Here is a 21000-nt window from a genome sequence, read left to right as displayed (position 1 = left end):
CCATAATTATTCACACATCATTTTATATACATTCTACCACCCCCGTTTTCAAGTTTGACTCAGTAGCTGTTCTCTGCGGCTGTTTAAAAGAGAAAAACTTCTGAAATGTGTTTAAAATGCTTCAAGATCATCCATCCACAAGACACAGTTAACGCTTAAAAGTAGTATACCCATTCGAAGACGATGTCAAAACAATTTGCCAACCATATATCAAAAGATTTTGTGCACCTTTTTATTGCTACTACGTGACTCTTCGAAGCAACCTTATAACTTGGTTTGAAAAATCTCTTAAAGGAAAAAAAGACTGCCGCACCACCCTCGCTCTCTTTCTCTTCTTAACATTCTGACTGTTACGAACTTAAGGTATATCTAAATGTAGACCTCAAATGCATTTAGTCCACCCGCCCGACGACAACCTGACAAGATAAACTGTCTTGACTCTTGATTGCGGTTGCGGCTGTGATGATGGCTGATGGAAATGCCTACGTTGTCAAGTCGGTCGGCTGCCACTTGTGTGTCGCCTTGAAGCTGTCAGCACACACCTATTACCAGACTAAGCTTTAGACGCAGCCAGATCCCCGAAATCAGATAGAGTAGCCAGTTTTAAACATCAATTCCAGCTGGCAAAATACTAGTAATTGTGCTTGATCTCTGTGCATCATAGTCGCGTCGTGTCTTCACAGTCTTCATCGTTGTCGTCGGTCGTGTAGATGAACTCTGTCCCTCTTTGGTAGTTTGCATATGAAAACCTAGATCAACTCAACTTGCAGTTTTTTATGATTCAAGAAAATTAACATTCTTTGGAGTAGGAAACCCCACGCTATAGCTTACCCAACTTATCTACTTGATATGCAAACAACGTCCTAAATGCTTGGCATCAATATTGATGATCTCTCTCTCTCTCTCTTTCGCTAACTTTAACTTGGGCGCAAACTTTCAAGAGACTCTTCAAGGACAAAAAAAAAACGTTTTTTTATTCTTTTGGTAATTGGTATTTTTTTATTATTTTTGCTAAAATTCATTACAATTGGTGCAAGCTTAATCACTACATAACTAATTGGATATAATAACATTTTTTTGTTTTTTTTTTTTGTGAAATAAATTAATGGATACAAATCTGGAACAAAGTAATAAAATTAACATTGAAACGAAAAAAAAAAAATAATAAAAGAAGCAAAAGATCTCTTGAGCATATCACAAGGAAATACTGGTGCTGGTTTTACTTGAGGTATACATTAACCTATAAAGTCTATTCATCCTTGTCAGAAGGACGTGATGATTTCTCCTGCGATGTAATGGTTTCGGGAACTTTTTCAACTTCGATATATTCATCATCGTCTTCTTCGACGGTTGGTTTCTCTTCAAGAGATTCATTTTTGAGCTCAAGCTTTGGTGGTTCTTCTTCTGCCGATTGGGGTGATGGTTCGGGGAATGATGGTTTGTTATCATCATTTACAGGGCTTGAATTCCTAGCTGTGGATTGTGAGTTCTTTGATCGATCACGAGCTTCATGATCGACTAAATGATGATCCAATTCGGCACGGAAATAGAACTTGTCACTGCAAAGATTGCAATCGTAGGGACGTGAATTGGCTCCATGCTCGAGCATGTGACTTAGCAAACCAGCTGGAGCTGTGAAAACTGCCGAACAGATGTAGCACGAAAAGCCTCTATCTTCGCAACCGGCGAAAGTGTGTTCGACCAAGTGTTCTTGGAGTTTCTGGGAATGGGGCATTATGACATTGCAAAGGTTGCAACGGTTCTCCACATAGTTTGACTGTCCTGAGTTGCTATCAAAGTTGCTTCGCTGATTCGAGTATTTGTTGTTGAGATTGTGTTTGCGGCAGCATTTTTCGCAGACTTTTGCATCGATTGTGTTGGGTATTGGTTCCAAGCAGAGGGCACAGACACTCTCGGAAATACACGATGACTTGGTATGGAACCTGAAAGAAAAAAGAAGAAAAAGTTTCAAAAAACTGTTTACCAAGAGTCTGGGGTCGAAAAAACTCACTTGGCATGAAGACCGATTTCAAAATCGGAATGAAGTGTTTGACGGCAGCAAATGCATTGCACTGGCATCTGACCTTCAGTGTTGTGTTCGAGAAGATGACCCTTAAAAGCCATGACATCGGGCAAGGATTTGGCGCAATGGGAACACTTTCCAGACTGTCCAACTTTTGAGTGTTGCAATTTGTGTTCGGCAAGAATTGCAGGCGATGGGAAGATCTCATCGCAGATCAAACACTTATGCTTGCCAGTTGAATTGTGACAAGTTTTCATGTGGTGTTCAAGCTCACTGCGTGACTTAAAGTTTCCACTGCAATAAGCACAACGAAGACTAACACCTGTCTTTAGATTGTGGACGATCTTGCGATGGGAGTGAATTTCTGCTTCAGTGCGAAAATCATTACGTTCACACATTCCGCAACTAAAACCGCCTCCATTGCCAATAGCTCGATCTGAGGGCTTGTTAGCCTCTTGTGGAACTTTAGGTGCACTTCTATTATTGTTGCTTGGACTGGTGAACATACTAGCAACTGGGCCAGCGGCAATTTTATCCTGTTGATGTTGGTTGTACATTTCGAGAATAGTTCGATTGGTATCGAAGTAACGTTGATTCAAACTGGCATACACCAGAGATGGATGTTTCATGGCCGATCCAGTATCGACTTGAAGAGGATTGTAGAATTTGTTACCTGAGGCATTTGCGAATAAGTTCTTTCCCATTGCGAATGCATTATAGTCCAGGATGCTGTTGTTGTTGTTTTGAGTGACTGGAGGGGGCTTATTGAAAAGGGCACTCATATAGAGAGGATTGATCGAGTTTACTGGGGATGGATTGACAGGGGGTGGTGGAGGAGGAGGTGGTGTGGATTCAACTTCTTTCTGTCCATGATGGTGAGTTTGCATGTGTCTATCGAGTAGGAATTCGACGTGGAAAGTCTCCGGGCATGATGGGCAACGAAACTGGCGGGCATGAGCAGCAAGATGGAAATGCATTTCGAGTTCGGTGGAGCAAACAGCTCGGCAGAACATGCATTGAATTGGTGAGCCAACTATGGTCTGGTGGCGAGTTTTCACATGAATGTGGAATTCCTGTTCTCCATGGAAAGTATCCATGCAAGCTGAGCAGCGGAAAATCTTCTTTTCCGGTGAATGAACGCAAGCGAAGTGGACTTGTACAGCGACTTTTGTTTCGAAGAGGTCTGAGCACAGGAGACATTTGAATAAAGTTTGAATGTGGTTGTCAAAGAGATGCTTCTGAAGTTCGTCAGGCTTTGAAAAGGTTTTATTGCAATTCTTCTCAGTGCAAGCAAATTCCGAACAAGTGATGAGAAAGTGAGAAACGATGTGTCTTTCGTATTCTGGTTGATCTCGCAGGGTCTGACCACAATGGTGACAAACCAAATTGAGTCCCTGGACAATGTGTGATTTTAAATGACTACGGAAACTGTCAAAATCTGGAAAACCATCGCTGCATTGATTGCAGAAGAATACCCCAGGTCTGTCGTTAGCTTCGGCAGATTCTTGCGATGGAGTCTGAACAGATCGTCGATTTTGACTCAAATCAGTTGGTTCGTCATCGGTTTTTTCTTCGCCCTTAGGACTTGGTTCTTCAACTTTGACTTTAGTTTCATTCGACGATTTGGGAGTTGATAATCTTGGACTAAAAGTACCAGTTGCAGCTAATCGATTAAAATGTTCGAAATAACTACTTGGACTTGACAAACGATCAATATGAGTTGTTCGCATGTGTTGAAACATTGCCGGGACACTGGGAAATTTCATTGTGCAGTATTCACAGGACATTTGAAAACCACTTGCAGTCAAAGATTGATTGGCAAGTGCTTCTTTTTCATGCATTGCTTGAATGTGACTGCTTAATTGTTCCATTGAAGTGAAGTCAGATTTTGTGCAATACATGCATGAGACGTAGGAGCTGCGCATGCGTTTGGCATACTCCAATGTACTGGGACTTGGACTTTTAGTATTGGCAATGGATGTGTAACGACGTTTTTGCAAACTGCCATTACTCGAACCGGAACCAGTTGATCGTGGGCTGTAGTTGATTGCAGCCGGATTACCTCCAGCAGCTAAAATTGCTGCTTGTTTCTTGTGATTTTGCATGTGTGATGTTAGTGCTGCAGCTGTATTGTAACCTCGATTGCAGATAGTGCATTGGAATGGTTTCTGGTTGTCGTGTGTTTTCATGTGGATTTTAAGATGATCACTGAAATAAAAAGAAATTTAATTGATTAGGGAAAAATACTACACTAGGTAAATAGGTTATTGAGAATATGAAATATGTAAAAAACTAATTTGAAACTGCAAACCGAACGAACCTCAGGGACCTAGACTATAGCCCTCTCCAATTACAGAAAATGCACTCTTTCTTATTTTATGAATAAAAAGAAGGGTAAGCCTAAAAACTCCTGGTACAAGGAAATGCAAAAACATTATTAAAAATGTTGTATTACAAATTTTGGAAAGCTTATTTTTAGTCTGTTGTGTTTTTTATAAATCTCGGAACAAAACATATAAAAAGATAGGTTTGGTTCCTGGTACATGATACTTTTTTTTGTGTGCCGGTGTTATTTAAAAATTAGTGATTTTGAGTGAATTCTGTTTTGAAATCAGGAAGAGAATTTTTATTGTGAGAAGCGTTCTGTCTGTCATATTCGTGCGAATAAAACACATTCAGAATTCTTCTGAATGATTTCGGACGCTTCCGGAGAGCCAATCGAAAACGACATACCTAACTAAATTGATATCAAAAAAATATGTTAGAATTTGAGTAATAATTTGAAAAGCTAGTTTAGTTGGGCCTAATCTTTAATTTAATCTGAAATCAAAAAAAAGAAGTCGGATGTCACGTTTTAGAGTTAAGGATTATTTTTAATTTCGATATTTGTTTTGATGCAATAGTGCCTAGCTCAAAATCCTTAAGCCCTTAGGATGGAAATTGAATTACGATATTTTCAAAAATACAGTCGAAGTACTGAAGAGTGTGAAGTTAGAAAATGTCATTTTTACTTGCTCTATAGGGCAAGTATTGGTTTCGTGTAGAAAAAAAAAAATCGAGGTTTTAATCAAAACCTACATTACGATGATGGAGAAGATCAAAAAAGTGGTTTTCGTCATGCCGTCCGTCGGTCTGTGCGTGTGTGCGTTTGTGCGTCTGTGCGTCTGTGCGTCCATCTGTACATCGAGCTAGGGCCTAAACGGGTGGATGGATTTGCTTGAAACTTGGTACAGATGATTTTTACGTAATTCCCTAGGTCCGTTTTTTTTTTATTTTTTTAATATCTCCAATTTAACGCATATCTCCCATATAACGTTTTCGAGGTATTTCAAATTTCTCGAAAACGGCTCTAACGATTTCGTTTAAATTTGGTGTGCGCAGTACTCTTATTGATTCCAACAAAACTGCGTTTTTAGTTTTTCTCAAAAAATGCCAAGAGCGGAAATATGGCGTTGCCGTTTTTCAAAAATTGACATGTTTTTTAAGTCCATATATTTCATCAAAGCATAAGTCAATTTTTTCAAAATTTACAGACATCATAGGTATTGAAGTGTAAAATGTAAAAAAAAATTAAAAAAAAAAGTTTTTCAAAAAATTTTTAAAAAATTGAATTTTTTTAACTTTCGATTTTTTTTTTGTTTTTATTTTTTTTTTTCTTCACAAAATCTTAAATTTCCAATAGATATTTAAGATAAAGATGCTTTGAACTACAAGAGCAAGTACGTGCGACCCAGTCGTGCATTTTATTGTATCCTAGCATAGGAGTTCAAGGGGAGTTGATAGCTTTTTTTTACCTAGGAGTCAGACAGGTCGAGAGTCATCTTCCTTAAAAACTGTATAATACTTTAAGCTGTCACTAAAGTTCTAATATTTATAACAATCTATTGAAGTGTGTTAATATTGTAAAAAGGATAGTTTCTGAACTCGCATTTTCACCAATGCAACGCACATGCAGGATGTTTTTTTAAATTTGTTTTCGAATTAAGCTTAAATATTGTAAGTGCTAAACTCATTTCACAGGCAATTATTCATTCAGAATTGTGCATTTAACGTATAAGTTGCTTGGGTATGAGTTATTCAGTGGAATATTTTTTAACAATTTTTAATTTTGAAAATCTCATTTCGCTGGTTTTTCTTTGAAAATTGACCGTTCTGCATAAATTTGTATCGAATTATTTTTCACTTATTGATAATAAGATTTCATTTGACACTTTGTCAAATTATTATTTCGAATGAAACATTTCGCCAATTTTACCTGACACTGAAATGTAGGACCCTTCAAATATTTGTAGTAATTGTATTTTAAATAAAAATATCTTTAACAAAAATAAATTTTTTATTAGACTAAAGCAAAAAAAAGCAAGTTTCTTTAAAAAAAAAAACCAGGTGCATGTTTTCATAAATACCTATCATAAAATGTATGAGTTACCTGGTAAACTTGTGAATGATTTTGCACTGAATTATTTTTTTCTTCATTAGAATCAATTAACTTGCACTATTTTCCCCACAATTTTTTTTCGAAATAAACTGAACTGAAAGTCAAAAATTGTGATGGGCCAGAACTTTTTTTTCGAGAAACATGTCTTCTTAAATAAGAACACTTGTCCACTATTATTAACAGAAAAATTGTCATTAACATGAGGTTAGACAAACCAAAATTAGGGTTTTCTTAGATCATCGCTAAATGATATCAATTTTTTGCTTAGAATATAACCAAAAATCCCCCTTTAATAATTTTCGTTATCTTATTCTGGGGCACCATCACCATGTATAACCAGTTAATTTGAGTTCTTGACCATTGCAAGCTACTTAGATTGCCTATTCATATCATTAAATTCAATATTATAGTCATAGTCATAGTAGAAGAAAACAGTAGCTGAAAATATTAGTTCGCCTTCATTATGCCAAAATTATCTATTCAAGAAAATTGTCCGAATACACTGAGAGAAAAACAACTTAAAATCAACGAAAACCACGTTGATTCAACTATTTTTCGGAATGATTTTGCGTTGAAGACGAAAATTTTAAAATCAAAGTAGAACATCTTTAGTTTATAGTGGTTTACCGTTATAAAGCATCTTTAAATCAAAGTTGTTTCAACTTAAAAAAAAAGCATCAATTTATTAAAAAAAAGAAAAAATGGGCAGCCACTGGGTATCGAACCTACAACTCTTGGGTTACTAGGCGAATGCTTTACCATCGTGCTATCTCAGTGTTGATAATTAGAATGATAAAATGCAACAAAACCTGAAGTCCGACAAAAATAAAAAAAATTCTTACGTTGTTTCAATTTTATTTTGAAGAAGTTTCATGTTAATTTTTTCAACATTAAATCAACGTTGAACACTTTACGTTGTTTTTTTCTCTAAGTGTGCAATTATTAGAAACTAGCTAGTTTACTGAGATATCAAGGAATAGAAACATTTTATCATTCTTCAATAGTACTGAATTTCACATGATTCTTAAACAGTCTCAAATATTTTTCCTTAAAACGAAAATTTTGCAATTTCTCTAAACATTTTTTTTTTTTAAATTCTAAAATTTATACATAAAATTCCTGTCAACTTACCTTCTTGAAAAAGCCGCCTCACAATGTGGACACCTGTATCGTCTATCACCAGTATGCAATTTGGTGTGTCGGTCACGAGACCGTTTGTGTTTGAAAAGTCTCGCACAGTAGTCGCATTTGAATGGTAGGTGCTCCGCATGACTCTAAAAATAAAAAATAACACAACAAAAAACATTAATTCAAGAAAAAAGATTCGTAGCTCTAGATATGCAGAACAACAAAAAATATGCGGATATTTGAATTACTTTAAGATGCACATAGACACACAGTCAAACAGAAAAAAACATCATCATCATCTTACTCAGACATGATATTTTTGCAAATGATAGCCTTAAACTTAAAATGGAAACAAAAAAAAACAAAATCACAGAAAACATCTGTGACGGCTGAGGTGCTCTTTCACCCCTCAAATCTCCCCAACAAACATGATTTCTCTTGTGTAGACCTTTTGATGGATAAAATATTCATACACTTTATTTGAGATCGCCAAGCCGACCGTACGCCTTGAGCATGCCAAATGTATAGCAATGAAACCACCGACTCTGGGGGAAGGGTCTCTAGCTCTGCTGTGTGCAAAAGTGTGGATGATCGCTACGCATGTTAATTGCCACCGCGCACATAAAACCCAAATGGACACAAAAACTTCTGTGTCTTCCTATCCTACTACTAAGTTACATGCCAACAACTGTCCTGTCAAACATGCGCTCTTTGGGTCCAAAATGTCAACTCAGCTCGCGCAAAATAAAAACAAAACAAATTATCATTCCAGTTAACATATTTGGAGAGAGACTCGTGGGGTTTTATGATGGTCGTCTCCATCGCACATAGCCAAGTCGTAAAGTCACCGCGATATGCATATGAGATGTATAACTATCCAAAGCCACAAACAGTTCAAAAGATTTTATCCATCCACCATCCTTCCCCATCTCTGGTGGCTATATAGTTTACACTGTGCATTTGCAAGCAAACTATTTAATTGGAGCTCTTCAAACTTGCCCAAAACCATCAGTACCTTTAGTTATAGTGCTACCGTGTGCGTCTCGTCAAAACTCAAAATATGTGCCCTTAATTCTGGGAAATCACATTTATGTCTTTTGTGTCGTAGCATTTAACGACTTGTAACTCCTCGAATTTTGACTTGAAACTCACATCCCCAACACATAGGTTGGTATAATTGAGATATTTTCTATCAGCTAGGTGACGAAACTCAAACCCAGTAGTGTCACCAACCAATTTCACAGTCTTTTTTCGCTTCTGTCTTTTTCTGTTTATATCGTCGGCATTTGACTTTTGAAGTTTACAAAAAAATAAATAAAATCAACCAGCAACAACCAGAACAGATTCCATATCTCTCTCGCACGCTGGCACTCTTCGAATCAGAGCCAAAATTAGTCAATTTGTATTCCAGTGAGTTGGCCTGTGTTTATTGCACAATATGAACAACTGATTGTGCTGGTTATTGTTTTTTAACTGCCCATTGCAAATCATCATCTCTCTCTTGTTTCTTTTTTGTGACAAAAAAAAAGTCCACTGACAGGGACAAAGACGAACGAGGAAAAGATACGATCTTCATCCTTCATGGTTCAAGTTTTTTCGACGACTTGACTTCTACCAATACTGTCCGACCCCTTTGTCAACGACACAAACGAATTCCTCAAAAAGTTCATTATAAAAAGGTATCGAGGCGCTGCACAAGATGCCCAAAAAATTTATCATGTGTGTGATGTGATGTGATGAAGTCCGCTTTTACAAGCTTGGATGACCAACTCCCAAGCCCGCGCTTGAATTTTATATGTCAGTCAGTGCGAGAATAAGATTTATATTTATTGCCAAACAGAAAGTGCAATAATACTTCACCCTAAAAGTGAGTGCTCCTTGAATTTTCGAGATTTTTTTTATTTTTTAAAGAAGCAAAAACCTCAAATATACCTTCGCGAAAAAGACGAAATTCCCTCAGATCAAGCGAAGATATGAACTTTATTAGAGGAAAAAAGAGACCGGTTCAGCGGGGTCGGTCAGTGTCGGAATTTCTTAGAACCCCAAGTTTCTTCAATGTATTAACTGATGCTGAGAAACTGCAGTCGATGGGCAAAGTATCAGCCGAGAAATTGTTGAAATTGTAAGCAATGTACGTGCGTCCAGGGTCAACGCAAAATCAATATAGTCAGTTTGAGTTGAGTTGGTGCAAAAGAAAAATATGTATTTATTGATCTACCCGCAAGTATTGTGCTACCACACCGCCACAATCGAAGTCAGTATAGCAGTGCGAAAATATTCCCGCAATTCGCCTCTAATAAGCGCAAACACTGTTAATTACCCCCCTCTTTCTCGTTTCAAAAAACTTTTTTCAGGGAAACAAAAAAAATAAATAAATAAACATAAAAGAAGTCATATCCTTTTATGGTAAAGCAAGGAGGGAACCCAATCATGTGCGGATGAAAGATTTTTGTTGAAGAAGGGGATTGATTATGAGGTGAAATTATATTATACAATGTATGAACGTGGCGTTAGGGATATAAACAATTTTAATAGCAGATTTTCTTCGATTGAAAAAATGAAGAGGTATTAAAAGAACTTAACTTGCGTTTAAACTTTTTAATAGGCCAGTGAATTTATGCAAATTCTTTGGATATCTTGTAGTGTCAAATCGTTATTATCCTTTTAACAGTTAAGCCAGGTTTTGCAGTTTTTTGGATGATTAAAAATTTTGCGAAATTACTTAAAATTAATGCAAAATCAAGCGGACGCACTTCTGTTTGAATAAATAGTGCAAGAAAGAAAAGACAACAAAAATGTGAAAAAAAAAATAATTTAAAAAGTGCTTTGAAACAATTTTCAAAAATGGTCAAAAATTTGAATAGTGGTACAAAAATGAACCCCAGATTTTGTATGACAAAAAAAGGACGTAGAACACCAAAGAAGAAGTGGGTTTTTTAGCCTGCGAGTGACTGTTTTCCAGTGAAACCCGAGGTAGTTTAAAATTGTTTTTTCACTTAAATTTCAGAGGCGAAGAAAATTGGAACAAAGCCGAAAACTTAAATTTTCATTCAAGTTGAACTTGTGAAAAGTTGTTCCGTTGAAACTTACAATAGGGTTGATGCTTTGTTTTGCTAGTGCACTTTTTAGTTCACCCAGAATCTCGCGTCCTTCCGTGAACTTAGTTAAGTAATTTTGATTTTCCGTGGAATGTTGGTTCATGTCCTTAAAAGGTAAAATGGAATTCAAGAATTTTTCCGTGTGAGAATCTAATAGAAGCAAAAAATTTCAATGTATTAATGAAGTGTTATTATTCGGAAATAATAACACTGCACAACAAAATTAAAGTTTTTGTATGATGAATAAACCAAACAATACTTTTCCAAAGGTTTTTGATGTGCTGAGCTCGAATCCGAATTCAGAAATATTCTATCAGCTCCCGTTTTTTAAATATTACCGTTAGAAAATGCAAAAACACCTGATTCTGAAGTTATGCTGCATTGTGAGGGAATTTTTTTCAACACTCTTTTTGAAGGTTTGTATAAAGAATTGCTTTTCTTCTTTAAAAATCTGTTTAAATCTTTGCGATATCTTTTTTATAATCCGAGATATTTTAATTTGAAGTTACTGCAGTTTGAAATACGTTATTGATAAAATAAGCCAAAACACACGTACTTAAACTTAAGATATCTCGGATAATAAAACAGATTTCGGAAAGATTTAAACAGATTTTCAAAGAAGGAAAACAGTTCTTATAGAAACCGTTAAAAATTGTTTTGTCACATCATAGCATAACCTCAAAAACAGCCAAAACACGCTTTTTTCGCAAATTCTTACGGCAATATTTCAAGAATTAAGATTGATAGAATATACTATTGGAAAAGTATACTTTGGTTTATTCATAATAAAAATAGTCAAATTTTGTTGAAAAGAGCTATCAGCCAAAAAACGTGTTTTTGCATCTTCTAATGGCAATATTTCAAAAACTAGAGCTGATAGAACATTTCTGAAACCGGATTCGAGTTCAGCACACCAAAAACCCTTGGAAAAGTATTGTATAGTTTATTCATCCAAAACCTTGTTGTGCAGTGTAATATTATAATTTTTATCAGGGTATTCGAAGGATTAATTTACAAAGCTTTAGATTGAGTTAAATGAAAAAAAAAAATACCAGGCAGCAGAAAACTTTTGCCTGTGCAAGGTTCCGCTTGTACTAAAATTTAGAACTAGTTTTTGTTCTATAATCTATAATACGAATAGATCCTTATATAAATTATCGGCCAAAATTCTGTATTTTATAATTCTTTGAAGAAAAATTTTTTTGATAATGAAAAATACTTTTTTGTTCACAATAAAAACAGTTTTTCTTTTACCAATTACAAGAATTTTTAATACAGAATTTTTGGTTAGGTATAAAGAATTTCAAAATATGTATAGAACAATGGAACACCGAATTAGGTATACCCAATTTTGGAATAATAATGATTTCAATCCTGAAAAAGAATAGAGTTTTAGCAATTTTCTGTAGTATTGAAAAACTCTCAGTAAGCTATTTTTGTTTGATAAAACAAAATTTTTAAAATGGTGGATTTTCTGTTCATTATGATGTGTTTTGGTCAAACTAACCGCACAATCTTGTCCAGCTATTTAAGTAGTATTTATCTTTTGGGGTAATATATTTTAACCATAATTTTGATACCATAATCATTGTACTGTGACTACTCCGATACTATATTGAGGCTCGAAGTGAACGATAACGGGTGTGACAAAGTTACTTCATTTTCTGTTCCTGGTTTGTGTACTTCAACACCTAACGGTATTCAGAAGTTAATATATTTTTAAAATGTCAATTTCTTAACATGTATTTAAACGTTAAAAACCCTTAAGATAAGATGTAACGGGTGTGACGTTAGAAAATCGTTTCAGTCTACTTCGGTGACTTTCAGAAGCCATATTGTTGATTTTTGAATGAAAATTGGTGGATACGTTTTTATACAAATTCAAAAATATAACGGGTGTGCTTTATTTTTGTAACGGGTGTAATACTGTATGAAAAATGTATTCTTACAATATATGAAAAATAAAAACTTTTGACATTTTAAATTGCACTTTTCTTGGAATGAGTTGGAATGAACTTGCTGGTTTTCTCCTGGTTTCTTCATTTAAATACCATCATTTTTTTCTTATAAGCTCACTTTAATTTTTTGCCTATAAGATGTCAATTACCCGTGGAATAGGGTAACGTGGTATTTCCCAATTTTGTATTGTAAAAAATGCATTATAAAGAGTAAAGATAACAATATCATAGGTAAAAATTAACTGTTAACAGTGCATTTTTGAAAATAAAACATTCCTAATTTTGAAGAAAGTAAATTAATAGACTACTTTGTGTTTTCCCAGAGGAAGTTTCAAAAAACGCTCCTCCAAAAGAACAATTATTTAAATATCATGCAAAGAGGGTTAAGAGAAAACCGCATTCATATAAGATCTGTTTGAGTACTTGCTAAAAGAGAAACATTTCTACTATACTACTGCAATAATGTAAAAAACTACAGTTTCAGAGTACTCAAACAGGAGTTGGTTTAAAAATGTTGAAAAAGTAGTACTGTTTAAGGCAGTACCTAAATAGACCTATTATAATAAAATGACGGAATGATCTTTCAAAATGACAGATTTGACACATTTTCTAAACATATAATTTTAAAAAATTTGTATTTTGATAAAAAGCGTTTAAATTTCCCTTCTTCAACTTCTCAACTTTTTCTACTGAATTGCTGCATAAATTTTTCCTTAGAAGAATTTTTTAAATTAAAACTTCAAAGAAAGTAGAAAATACCCCCATTTGCCCCCTTTTATATACGCACCTGAACCTTACTTAACTTTACCATCAAATAATATATACTTTTAAAAATAAAAACTCACTCACCTGTTCATGCTTCTTGAGATATCCAAGGCGCGGAAATGATTTATCACAGAACTGACACTGATAGGATCCATCGCGGTCGGTCGCGCTCTTAATGCCATCACTTGTCAACTTATCCAACAACTTTGCCGAATCCCTATCGATTTTCCGCAATTTCGTTGGAATTTTTACGGAATGTTTGTCACCGCCACCGCCGCCACTATTTGCGCCACCGATGCTGTTCGAGGTGGTGGTAGATGTGCTGGTGTTGTTTGTGTTGTTTGCTGCTCCTCCAGCAGCATCATTGGCACCACCACCACCATTTGACGTAAGGAATACCCTTTCCTCGCTAGAATTTGCGGCGTCGTCATCTTCGTCTGCATCCCCGTCACCAGCCTCATCATCATCATCATTCTCTTCATCGTCCTCGCCGCCAGTAGTGACACCAGTAGCTGTTGCTCCATTTAAGGCTGAAACACGTCGATTGTGATGCCTGTCGCGGTTGTGACCACCACCGCCACTGCCGCTTATCTGTTGTTGTTGTTCACCATGGTATTGCTGCTGCATGTGATGATGCAGTCTTTGCTGCTGCTGCTGTTGATGATGATGGTGATGATGAAGATGATGGTGATGGAGCGAGTTCGGAGTAATTGTACCGTCCGACATGGAGGGCGAGTAACTGGACGAGGTGTGTGTCGAGTACAGATCTGTGGAAAAGTAAAATTAAGACGTTTTCGATTAATTTAAATTCATTCAAATGACATCAACCACACCATCACTAAAAGACACAAGACAAGTCGTCGGTTGTCTTAATTAAAACACCCTCTGTCGTAGGTGTCATGTCTCAGAACAGAGCGCAGCTCCTGCTCCTGCATGTGTTATCTATATAGCAAAACCCCTAATTAATTAAGTGGCATTATAATCTGGTATGACTAAAGAGGAAGTGGTTCCAAACAATGAATAAGGCACAAATCTTTGGATTCAGTTGGGATATAATTGAATTAACGCGCGTGGCGGACTTAGAACTTGTGTATACATGTCAAAGAAGGCAAGAAGGGGCTTGCGAGAGAAACCGCCGCTTCTGTGGCTTGTTAGTTAGTAGGGATATAATATTTTGCTGTCTTGAATTAATTGGAAGGGGAGGTGTAATTATTATCTGGCGACATAAAACTATACACAACTGCGGCGATGACAAGTTAGTTGCTGTTTTGTATGTTTTTGTATAAATTCTCCCCGATCAAGTGGCGTTACATGACAATTAGACGGAAGGGAAACTTCAATTAAAAGCATCGTTATCGTCCAGCAGCTTGAGTCTTGTTGTGTTTATAGTCAAGTCAACAAAGTCTTGTGATAGTTGGGGCAGCAGAAAATTTTAGCGCGGGCGGTCTTATTAAAAAAAAAAATAAGACTAAAACTCATGCATATCGCGGCTTAGTTTTTATAAAATAGAAGACCATCACTTTCCGGTAGATTTGAAAACAAAAGAAAAAAAAAAACTGAATAAAAATCAGCCAGTCTCTCGCATTTCCGTGCTTAGATCATCATCAATGTGTGAGATTTCAAATAGATTTTTTAATAGTTCTAAGCATGAATCACGAGATAACTTGGCTTTTTTTTCTAAATTGGAAAAACCGACACAGACATTGCGGTCTTCGGGTTTGTTTGGGGACACATGATACAGCCTAGATAGATATAGGCTTGTGTTTTGATTTCATTGAGCTTCCAAATGCATAATAAGAGTCTCGTGTGTATACTTGCAATATATCAATTATAACATGGACTTTAGAGAGACCGTGCTTAACGGTTTTTATAAGGTTTTATTATTTCAAATAAACTATATCACATCAAAAAGGAACACCAGCTTTAATTTGAACTAATTAGAAATGATTTAGAAGATGAGGGAGGAGATGGTGGAAAATTGTACGGTTCCCACGATTTTCTATGCGTATATATCCCGTCGGAATCGGAAGACGTTATTTTTTTTTTGTTTTATTGTTATTGCCACATACACATTTATTTGACGCATTAATTTACTGCAGTTCTTACAGAGCAAGTTTTTTTTTGGATATTAGTTAAAATTTATATTGATATTTTGTGTATGACTTGTGTTCACAGGCTTTAAAGAAATTGTCGGCTATGAAAACAGGATTCTTTCAAAACTTCGTCAAAACATCTAGGAACGAAACTTTTATTGCAATGATTAATGAAAATTGTTGATAACATTGGATCTATTTTGCACTTGAAGAAGCATGATAAGAAAGCAGTTTCACAGTTTTTTTTTTTTTTATTGACAGTAGGAAATCTTCAAAACACACTTGGCAGTATTCTACACCAAGTAGTGTGACACTCTTAACCTATAAATCCATCTCTTAATCAGGACCAATCTTGAAAGATCGACATTAGATTATTCTTTCTTAACTCTGTAAATCACTTTGGGAGAAGTTTAAACTTTTAATACTTTCCTATGTTTTTTTTTAGACCATAAGCTCATGAGGCTTGGTTCTTGTTAATCTCCGCAAATGGTTTCTTATATTCAAATTTACAATTAGTATGACTTTTCAGTCTCTGTAGAGTGCAATAAAATCAATAAAATCGATTCTCCAAGAAATACGTCGATTAGCCGACTATGTATTGGAAAACGGCAAGGGAAACGGCCGAATATATCTGGTAATTCAGAGTAACATGTTTTTCAAAACGAGAATGTCTAATTGACGTATTTTTTATTGCACTTTTAAACCGAAGCAGGTCGGTGTGTGAAACTGCTTTTTAAGCATGCTTCTTCTTTTGCAGATAGTTTCATTAGAAATGTTAAATATTGTATTCTCTACTACTTTGAGACTTTTAATCAATGGTTTTGTCTTAACTTCTTTGATAATTCGACGATCATCAAATGGATTTGTTTTTCGTTTTCTCCCACGACCGACCATTTAACCAATTGAACTCAATTGCTTGAACTTCTCATGAATTTATTTTAATGCAGTTTGATTTATAAAATGCTCTTTAATCATTAAGTTTTCATATTAAGAATGAAATTTTTGTCACTGCGTGGTTTTTTGTCTTTCAGTAAAATATTATATACAACAAATCGAGTGCAACACAGAAAAAGTCTTGTATCTACCCTTCCGGATGGAATAAAAGGTGGCTCAATATCTCAAAATAACTCTTATATTGAGTACTACCAACGATAATAATTTTATGCTTTTATCACAAAGTTCACGATTGAACTTTTTATAATGCTAAGTCGCCTCACTAAAGTTATGGTTTGTAAATATCGAAAAAATCAAATATTTTAAATATATTTTGGGTATAGGTTTATTAGAATACATTCACATTGGAAAGCAAAAAACTTTAAACCTGTTCAACGTCCAGTTCCACTGTAGGTAAATAGCTGACATCTTTACGTGTTTGAAACAAAGTGCATATGCAACCAGTTTTTTACGCTGGCAACAGCGCAAATGTAAAATCCGCAACATTGTATGGTCTCATTATAAGAGTTTTACTGCAGAATCGTTTCAATATTTTTAATTTAAGTTTCATTTTTCGTATGTTTCCATACTTGCGTTTAGGCTGCTGTTTTCCGTCATTTCCATTTAATTTAAATTTGGAAATATTGTGCTCAGCTTTGTAAAAATATGTTCTCCAACTAAAAATCTAAAAAAATTGCGTATTACATCTGTTTCCTGAAATGTTTAGGCGAATAATTTTTCCACCATCATTAAACAAAAAAAAAGTACGTATACGCCATACACATTTGTTTTAAATGCTTACTATTTTGTATTAACGAAACTATTTTAGGTGGATAGTTCAAAAGTTTATTTAACAGAAACATAAGCTATAAAAAAAAATAATTTATGATTTACTATCTGACCCGACAGACGTTGTACTGTCAAATTTTCAAAAAACTCAACTTTTTGCGAAATTATTAATTTATAAAGACACTTTTTCGAATTTTCTTACGTTATAAATCTTTTTCTACTATTGCATTCATTCCACACACAAACGTTCTTTAGTTATAATTTTGATTATGAATAAAAATATGAATATACTCGTAACTCACAAGTTTAATTATGATCAAAAGAACATTTATTCAAGAAAAAAAAAAAAAAAAATACTAAGAAAAAAGTCAGATAAATTGCACTGGTTCGTTCACCCTTTTCTAATACACAATATTTTATTGAATTCGAAATGTTTGATCTTATTTGACTTCCAAATCTAGGCGCGTACTTGGGTAAAACTCCATATTTAGCATGCTCTTTAAAGTCTTTTACGGATAATATTTGAAATATTTAATTTTGTATTTTCTGTGGCTGAAGTGGAACTGAGTAGTCGTCGGTTTTTTTTTACTTCCCTGATAATTAGGCGATCATCAAAAGAATTTGATTTTCGTTTTTTCCTTCAATTAACCTTACAACCAATGTTACCCAATTTTTTAAATATCTTATGAATTTCCTTAATGTAGCATGACTTATTTGATAAATGCTTTTTAGTGATTTTTCTGTCCGACAGAGCATAGTTTTTATTTTGAAGCTCCAATCACCTCACTTGAATTTAAATTTTTCGCATTTTACATTTTTTCGCAAAAAATGATAACTGAAAAAACCCGCCTGAGACATTAATTAAGATTATGGCTAACTTCTAATCTCCGTCGAATGAAAATTGAAGCTTTGTGGTTGAAATAAACTTGTAAATGTTTTATTGTGTACTTTTTTTGTCCAGCCTAAAATGGACTCTGTTAAGGACCAAACGTATTTTCTTTCTCGTTGCATAATCTCCACCGGAGCGTATACAAAAAGGAATAGATTTTCTTCGTCATTGCCATCTTGGAAAAGGTGTTGGTACCGATTTTATTAAATAGCTCCATTTTTATTAATTTTAATCAAAAATTACCAAGAACAGTCTTACTCACAATAAAATTATCTAAAAAATGATGTACAAACCAATTCTGTGAGTCAGTTAAGTTCAATTTTATAGTTGCTCAAAGTCCGTGTTGTCTCGCAAGGTGAGGGTAAAATGACATTTTTTTTAAATATCTAACGAACTTTTGAGTTGTTTGGAAAACACTTCAAAAATGAACTTTAGAACTTTCAATTATCTGTAAAATGAGCCCTTAATCATTATTGTTACCATCCTATTGTAGAAGCAATCTTGTATTAAAATCGTTATAATCGTTTTTGGTGAAAAATGTTACACATCTTAAAACTTGTTTACATAAAATTTGAAAAATACCATAATAACTCACAATTTTTGTGAGCTTTGTGCTCAATTTATATAAAAAAAAAAACGCAGTAGAGATTCGAACCAACGACCAAAGCTGATGCTATACATATCGTGTAATAAAAAGCGAGAAGCACCTATGAAAGGAGTCTGATGAATATATTTATAGTTGTTATCCCTTTTGATGTGAAAATTAGTTAAAACATAAAAAGTAAATCCTTAAAAAGATGTAACGAAAAGTGATTTCTATCAATTTAAATAGTTTTGTCAACTTTTAAATAAATTTAATTCCTTATCAAAAATTGAATGATGAACTAACAATTGAACCACTCAAATTCAGTTAGAGAATTATTAAAACGTTTTTAATAATTGTCCAATTAAAAATTTCATCTAATTTCGCAAGACCGTAAAATGCATTTCTGTTGGTGTAACGGAACCTTGATAGGATTACTGAGCTTAATTGACGGTCAAGCATAAGAATGATATTCAATATCTATAATATCCTTTATTATTAAATATTCTTCTAAAAAAATTTAAGCTGTGGCCTGTTTAAGCCTATCAATGATACGAGAGTTGTGGCTTAGATCTACCAGCCAAGTTAAGAGATAAATCTAATTGGAAAAATGTGTTCAACCAGGTATTCCTTGATCAGCACAAACATTCGACGATTTACCACCAAACAAATTATTGATAAGAAAGGAATCGGATGCAGATAAGCTGGTTTTAAAACCAAGCTCAAAACCCGTCGGCTGTTTAAAAATTTTTGTAAAACAAAAATTTTGCGTGTTGTAAATTTCAAAAAAACTTTTTTGTTATAACTAATTTTTTAAAAATTGTTTATTGCGTACCTGGATTTCCATCTTTGGTGGCTTGTATCTTTTCAATTAAATTCTCCAGCCTTGAACTTGGGCCGCGATATAGCATTTTTAATGCCATCATCATAGGAAATTTTACAACAAAAAAAACTTTTTGTGTTTTAAACACAAATCAATAATTCAACACTTAAATATTTAATTAACTATCTATAACAAATTCACTATATGTACAAATAAATGCGAATTATGTACATTTATTAAATAATATCATCCATAATTATTCATAAATTGTATATTTTTCAAATTCGTTTGGTTATATTTCAAACACTTTGATATTTTTGTTTGTTTATTTTTTAAAATTATTCACAACACTTAATATTTAGTAACAATATTATAGTTTTTTGTTTGTTTTATTCAATTATCCTTTTCATATCACCCAAACAAAAAATTCATATAATAATCCCACCGACACAGGACCCCAAGGATCGCGATTGAAATAAAATATCTATCCAAATGTGTATCCCTCAACAGGAAACACGTCCAAATTTGTTGAGCACCAAAGAATAACTACAACTTCTATCACCGAATCCGAACGAACAAAAATTTAAAACGTTAACGTGTAGATACTCCAGTGTACACTCATTCACTGTGTGTGCACAGAGCCAAAAGACACGAATCGATCCGACAAAAGAGCCACAACAAATTGCCTCTAAGCTGCTGCCCGCCTTCTTGCGTTTAGGTACAAAAGAACAAGTATAAATCCACACACCAAAAACCCAGCAGTCATATCGTTCGTTTTCGTATAAGCGAGAGGCGCCTTAACCAGTTTATACTCTCTGTGAGTTTCAACTATACACAACTGACACCGTGTCGACGACGACGGATTGGGATTCAACCATGCGGAATTGGGTCCGCAATGGAGCGTGATCTGGGCGGTAAAAAAAGAACAACCTTCTTGTATATAATACCCACTATATCCACGAGAGGCACAGCCAATATCTCGAGTCAGTTCATCCCAAGACACTTGTGAGAGAGGCTCTATACACACTGTGCTCTGGGAATGGGTATGGAATATAAATACATGCTTGGTTCGGGTCCCCCATTATTTCTGGCGCGCCTTCATTACGTTTTTCCTCCACACTAGTGGTGTTGGATGATGTTTGTGAGTTGGTGTTATTTATGTGATTCCAAAGTGTGGGTGTGAGGAGAGCTGTGTGTTTGGGACCTCAATTTGAATTTTGGGCGGAGCGTATGAGTTTTAAATGAAGGCGCTTATGTACCGTTATATTAAGGCGTTTGGGAGTTGTCAAAAAAACACCCTCACATTAGAGATTTTTCAATATAAATGGGTACCACCAACACCACCACCACCACCATAACTGGGTAAAGAAGAAAGCAAAAAAGTGTTTCTGTCAATATTAATCAGCGATATTTTCAGATGACACTTATAGCTGCGGTTTGTGTATTTGCTGAATTGCTGAATTGACAAGTGTCAATATAA

At 34.7% G+C, this 21000-nt stretch overlaps 1 protein-coding gene across 1 annotated transcript; it reads right to left on the bottom strand.

Annotated features, from left to right (window-relative positions):
- Positions 1–1097: 1097 nt before the first annotated feature.
- Positions 1098–14181, bottom strand: LOC129917731 (zinc finger protein 423 homolog). The gene is made up of 4 exons (XM_055997812.1): positions 13495–14181; positions 7593–7735; positions 2012–4231; positions 1098–1943 (listed from the first exon to the last, which is right to left on the bottom strand). The coding sequence occupies exons 1-4, from the start codon at positions 14134–14136 to the stop codon at positions 1250–1252; spliced, it is 3699 nt and encodes a 1232-aa protein (XP_055853787.1). The 5' UTR covers positions 14137–14181; the 3' UTR covers positions 1098–1249.
- Positions 14182–21000: the final 6819 nt, after the last annotated feature.

This window comes from Episyrphus balteatus, chromosome 4 (assembly GCF_945859705.1).
Source record: "Episyrphus balteatus chromosome 4, idEpiBalt1.1, whole genome shotgun sequence".
NCBI lineage: Eukaryota > Metazoa > Arthropoda > Insecta > Diptera > Syrphidae > Episyrphus > Episyrphus balteatus.
This window is presented reverse-complemented; position numbering and strand designations above follow the sequence as displayed.